The following is a 6,104-nucleotide window of genomic DNA, read 5'->3' as shown; positions in this document are numbered from 1 at the left end:
TATGTATCAAATAAAAGCTACGTCAAAAAAAAAATTACTAGCCAAATTGATCAACAAATTAACGAATGACTTAGAAGGTGTTTCATTAAGTTTATCTAAAAAGTTATTTAACTTATTATCAATTTCATAACCGTATAACCTAAAACTAATATTTGAATAGAGATTTTTTCAAAAATAATTTACAACAATTTCATACCGGAGATAAGTCTTTGATAATTTACTTCTCAGTAACTTATCAAAAGCTTTCAAAAATTTTTGTAACAACTTCATTTCATTTTGATACCGCCATAAATTAATAAATTAATAAATTAAAAATGTTTAGCATTTTAAATAAACTCTACCAGACACCCTAGTAAATGAATAATTGATATATCAAATTTTATTTTCTAATCAGCAATATATAAAAATACAAATATTAAAAGATAAAATCATAAACATTCATCAATATAGACTTTTTGTGTAATCATGATATCCTAAATTTAAGGGAATCATGCTGATAAATGCTATGGTTGTACCAATTTAATGCTATTTACTCTAGCAAATTCCACACTAAAGAAAAAAAAATTGGTAACAATACAAACGAAATGAGTAGGGCCTAAAAGGTCCCCAAGGTTGGTATGTTTGACACGTGGCAAAAGAATTTAAGGGTAACCGGCTATATCCGGTAACCGAATCCCGGTCACTTTCAATACAAAAAGCTTATATCAAGACCCTTCTGGTCACCTTTTTCTTCGTCTTCCTCCCCCTCGACAACAATGGGCGGCGGAGCAGAAAAATCGTTCGCCTCAACGGCGGCCGGAGATATCACCACTCCAAAAGATAAAGAAGAAGATGTAAGCTTGAATGACTTAAAGAAAAGAATGGCCGATTTCGCAAAGGAAAGAGATTGGGATCAGTTTCATAGTCCACGAAATCTCCTCCTCGCACTGGTAAAATCTTCCGATCTTGCTCTATGCTTCCTCTTTTCATTATCATATGCTCGCGTACACATGATTCAGTTAATCTAGTTGTTTATTTGGATTTACGTTTCTCCTGTTCAGATTGATTACGAATGCAGAATCGATTGTAGAAGCTTTTATGCTTATTCTCTATATCGTTAATATCCGAGTTTCAGTTTCTGTAAATTTATGTTCCTAAATGTTGCTTTGATTTCACGCATTTCAATTCATATCCAAAAAATACCAATTACGATGCGACTAAAACCTTCAAAAACCTATTCGTCGATTTCAAACCGAGTATCCATTACAAAATTTCCTCGCGTTCGCTGTCAATTTACCTCTAAAATTTGTACTATTTCCTATGAAGCAACATTTACTCTGCTGTTTCAGTATACAGAAGGGATTTTGAAGTTAAAACAATAAATTGCTTACGTTTGAAAAGTAAACCCTTTTTTTTTGGAATGAATTACTTTTCCTCTTTTTGCTTTTTCTGGGGAAAAGGTTATGAGAATTGAGGTGCATCAATGGACCAGTACTTTCTTCGTGGCACCCCATCACACCCCATGTCACATGCAATGTCCAAAGAAATTTAGACTTAATAATCCCAATTTATTAATATCAGATTCTATAAAAGTATAAAATTCTTTGAAATCAGTAGCTGTAATTAGGGGTTTATAATTGTGATCAGAGTAATTACCTCTAATTTACTCTAATCACAGCTATATACACTGCTAATTACAAAATCCCCAATCTTCATTAGATTCAAATCCAGATTGAGGATTAGTTTCTGGTTTAGTTGAGTATTAAAAGTTCTGATGATGTTATTTTTATATGCCAAAAGCCCAAAACCATTAGCTTTTTGCTTGAATGATATGTTATTCTTACATATGATATTATTGATGCAATGAAAGATTAAGAAAGAAGACTGAAGCTACATGTTTCAACTACTGTAATATGATTTTGATTACTGTAGACTAATCTTTGTAGATTAATATCATGAATCTTTATTTGGTATAATTAAATTTTTTTAAGTGATTTACACATTAAACCATATAAACCATTTGTGGTAAATGTTTGGGGGTGATTAAAGCTGGCAGTTGTCTGCTTCTGAGAAAAAGACACTGCCTGGTAAAGGCAGCCTTGTTTTGGTCGTTGTAGGACCACTTCAAAAGTGGGTTAATTTTTCTTTTTTGAAATATCCATCTACTTACATAAAGTGACATTTTTTTTCCTTCTACAATTTTTTTTAACCTTATATACGAGTAGTTGTTAAAAATATAGCTTTGGATAGTAGGGTTTTAATCTCAATAGTCGCAATATAAGATATGCAATTACTATACGTACCCCCCTCCCAATGTGTGTACCCCCTCCATGTGAGGATAATAGTGTTTTGTGTACCCCTCATTGTGAGTGGATGTGGGGAGGGAGGGGGGTACTTATAGCACAATTCTATAAGATATTTATAGAATTCTATCTTATAGAATTGTGAACAATTAACCCAACCAAAAATTAGCTGGTTGGGTTGAAGGATTGAAATTTTCAATCCATCAGATCAACTTGTATTATAAATAAGTTGTTAGGTTATTGACCTAACACAAGCGTGTTTTTTGTTATTCAGGTGGGGGAAGTGGGAGAGTTATCGGAGATATTTCAATGGAAAGGCGAGGTGCCAAAAGGGCTTCCGGATTGGAAAGATGAAGAAAAAGAACATCTCGGGGAGGAATTATCAGATGTGTTGTTATATCTAATCAGGCTATCAGATATTTGTGGTATTGATCTTGGGAAAGCTGCACTTAGAAAACTACAAGTCAACGCCATTAAGTACCCGGTCAACCTTTGCAAGGGATCTTCCAAAAAACATAATCAAACCGTAAACACCTCTTTTCCGGCGGCCACCACTAGCAATGGTAGCGGCAGCATAGAGGATGGTGTTGGTGTCTCTCATGATGGTGTTTGATTTTTTAATTTTTTTTTCTCTTTTTGTTTTATTTCTTGTTTTTACTGTTGACTTAATGAAATTTCTTTTATATGGTTTGTTTTTTTATATGGGTTATAATTGTTTAATCAATTTTCATTTGTATGGTCCCTGTTTGTGTGGTTGCGGATATATGGTCCTCGTTGTTTTAACTTTTTCTTCTAGAATGTTTGGTTTTTTAATTTCTTTCAACTGTTTCTTCTATGGTAAACCATTATTGTTAATACGATTAATTTGCATTGACATAGAAACTGTGGAAAACTTTAGGAGAGTTTGGAAATAGAGAGATTTTCTCGACTTTTTACGGGGTGTTTGGGATTGCTAATTTGAACCATTTCTTTTAAGTATTGGTGAAAACTGAAAACTCCACAAACAATTTTTTTTGGAACCGGCAAATAATTTTATAAAAGAAAGCAAACACCACTCCAGCAAGGTGCTAGGAGGGAGAGTATAGATACATGAAAGGAGAGAAAAAATTACATAATAGTAAAAGGACTAACACACCAATCTATCCAATTAATGTTGCATCGGTCTCTCCTATGCTTAATCCATGTAAATACAATGGATTTCACCGAATCTGCTAGTCTAGGTGGCGATGTTCTTTGTTTTTTAAAGATCCAATCACACCTAGCTTTTCAGATACTCCATGCAGTCCCATAGCATATGCTAGTTAGAGTTTTTCTTTGCTTTGAACAAGTACCCCATTGTGTTACATATTTCACCATTTCCTCGGCGTTCTGAAATTGGAGATGAGGAATGTTGCACCAATGACCTACATATTCCCATACCTTTGATGCCAGTGGACACCGGAATAGTGCATGTGCCGTATCCTCCTCTTCCAACTCACAATAGGGACATAAGGCGGACATGAGTTGGATTCCCCTTCTAGTTAATGCACGTGCTGTTGGGAGTCGATCAAGCTTTGCCCTCCATATGAAGCAGTTGACCTTCAAAGGGACTTCATGAGTCCACTTTAACGATACTTCCCCTGGCATCATGTTTCTCCGGTCGATCTGTGTTCTGAGAGCATTAACGTGGAATACTCCGTCACTCGACAAATTACATACCCATCTATCGCTTTGAGTCACTGGCTGAAACATATTGACTCCATTAATGAGCATATGAAACTCACGAACTTGCTCCATAGTTGTTGGTATTTCTTTCCAGTTCCAATTACATCGCCCGTCATATAACCGATCACTAATCTTGCAATGTTTATGACGTTCCAGTTTATACATCTCAGGGAATGATGTTTTTAAGGTATTGCCTCCAGTCCACCGATCGAGCCAGAACATCATATCATCACCGGATCCAATCTTCTTCGATATTATGTCATTTAGATCAATTCCAATTTTCTCCAGCTCTCCCCTTACTCCAGCGATATTGTTCCATACTCCAGGTAGGGTTTTTTTGGAAATATGATCTGCAGGTTTATTATACAGATTATGTATTCCTTTTATGACCTTGCTCCATAGACTTGATCCATCCGTTTTCAATCTCCATAGCCATTTTACAATTAGTGATAAATTGAGTGCCTTTAGAGAACCCAACCCAAGGCCGTCTGCTTCTCTAGGTGCCGTCACCTTTTCCCACGATACCCAATTGATTTTTTTTTTCTATCGATCGATCCCCCCCATAGAAATCTCCTTCTTGTTCTTTCCAGCTTCTTAATGACACCTGCAGGGGCAACAAATAATGAAAAGTAAAAGGTGGGAAGGCTGCCAAGGACAGCCTTTGCTAGCGTTAATCTTCCCCCAAAGGAAAGAGTTTTCGACTTCCAAACATTTAGTCTTGATTGGAATTTTTCAATCACAGGAGTCCAGTGGCATTTTAGCTTCATATTTGCCCCCACCGGGACACCAAGATAAGAAAACGGCAGTCGGGAGGGTTCACAGCCAAGCGGCTCAGTCAAAGATGTTACTTCTTGATGTTCAACACCAATTCCAAGTACTCTCGACTTTTTGAAATTTACTCTTAGGCCTGATGCTACATGAAAACATCGAAGAATTCTTGCGAGATTTTTTATGTTTTCCTCACCCCATTCCCCCACAAAGAGTGCGTCATCTGCATAAAACAGATGGGAAACATACGAATCATTGTTTGGGATTTTTTTTCCTTTAAAGATGCCTTTATCGCAAGCCTCCTTCATCACGATGTTCAGCCCCTCCATCGCGATTATGAACAAAAGTGGCGATAAGGGATCACCTTGTCTTAATCCCCGCCTCATTTCAAACTCACTTGTTGGAGACCCATTCACAAGGACTGACAACGTCGAGGATCTCAAGCAAGTTTTTATCCAGCCCCTCCATCGTTCCCCAAAGCCTAGCTGCATTTGAATATGATCTAGATATTCCCAATTCACCGTGTCGAAAGCTTTGTTGAAATCTACTTTAAAGAGTAACATCTTGTCCTTTGTCTTCTTGACCCAGGAGCACATTTCATTGATTATTAGAGGCCCCTCCAATATGTTTCTCCCCTCGATGAAGGCTGCTTGAACTTCACCTATGCATTCCCCAATGACCTTTTTTAATCTGATGGACATCACCTTTGCAATTACCTTGTACATACAACCAATAAGACTTATTGGTCGGTAGTCACTGATAGTAAGCGGGTCTTTTATCTTGGGGATAAGAGTGATAAAGGATGCATTACAACCTCTACCAATGTTCCCATGATTTTCAAAGTGTTTTATAGCATTCATGATGTCATTTTTTAAGGTATCCCAGTATCTTTTAATAAATTTGAATGAAAAACCATCAGGTCCAGGGCTTTTTTCGTTTCCACAGGACCATATAGCATTTTTAACCTCTTCCAATGTGAACGGGGCTTCAAGACTTGCGCTTGTTTCGATGTCAAGGGGTGAGAACTGCGTGCTGGAAAATTTTGGTCTAGATGGCCACTTTTCTTGGAATTTCTGCCTATAGAAGTTGAATATCTCTTCTTTTATGTGTTCTGGTTCGATGATCCAATTATTATCAATTAACAAACCCGCAATCTTATTCTTTCTCTTTTTATTGTTGACAAGTCCATGGAAGAACGCCGAGTTTTCATCTCCATCGATCAACCATTTGATCTTTGCCCGTTGTTTGATATCCAAAACCGCAGCCTTCTCCATTTCTGCTATCTTTTGGAAATTCATCCGCCTTTCACATATCTCTTGTTCTGTGAGTGTGCGCTCCTCTGCTAGTAAA

General features: G+C 36.7%; 1 protein-coding gene across 1 annotated transcript; it reads left to right on the top strand.

Annotated features, from left to right (window-relative positions):
- The first annotated feature begins 717 nt into the window (after window positions 1–717).
- Window positions 718–2,982, top strand: LOC145086703 (uncharacterized). The gene is made up of 2 exons (XM_079024534.1): window positions 718–929; window positions 2,557–2,982. Exons 1-2 carry the CDS (start codon window positions 756–758, stop codon window positions 2,893–2,895), a joined length of 513 nt encoding a protein of 170 aa, XP_078880660.1. The 5' UTR covers window positions 718–755; the 3' UTR covers window positions 2,896–2,982.
- Window positions 2,983–6,104: the final 3,122 nt, after the last annotated feature.

This window comes from Lactuca serriola, chromosome 2 (assembly GCF_051521515.1).
Source record: "Lactuca serriola cultivar US96UC23 chromosome 2, Lser_US96UC23_V15, whole genome shotgun sequence".
Taxonomy (NCBI): domain Eukaryota; kingdom Viridiplantae; phylum Streptophyta; class Magnoliopsida; order Asterales; family Asteraceae; genus Lactuca; species Lactuca serriola.
The sequence above is the reverse complement of the archived record's forward strand: the minus strand, read 5'-3'. Positions and strand labels throughout refer to the sequence as shown.

What these genes read in the sequence shown, in the direction of transcription:
- LOC145086703 (XM_079024534.1), top strand. Translation starts at nt 756, where the DNA reads ATGGGCGGCGGAGCAGAAAAATCGTTCGCCTCAACGGCGGCCGGAGAT. An exon ending in GAAATCTCCTCCTCGCACTG is followed by an intron (nt 930 to 2,556) that starts GTAAAATCTTCC and finishes TTTGTTATTCAG; the next exon opens with GTGGGGGAAGTGGGAGAGTT.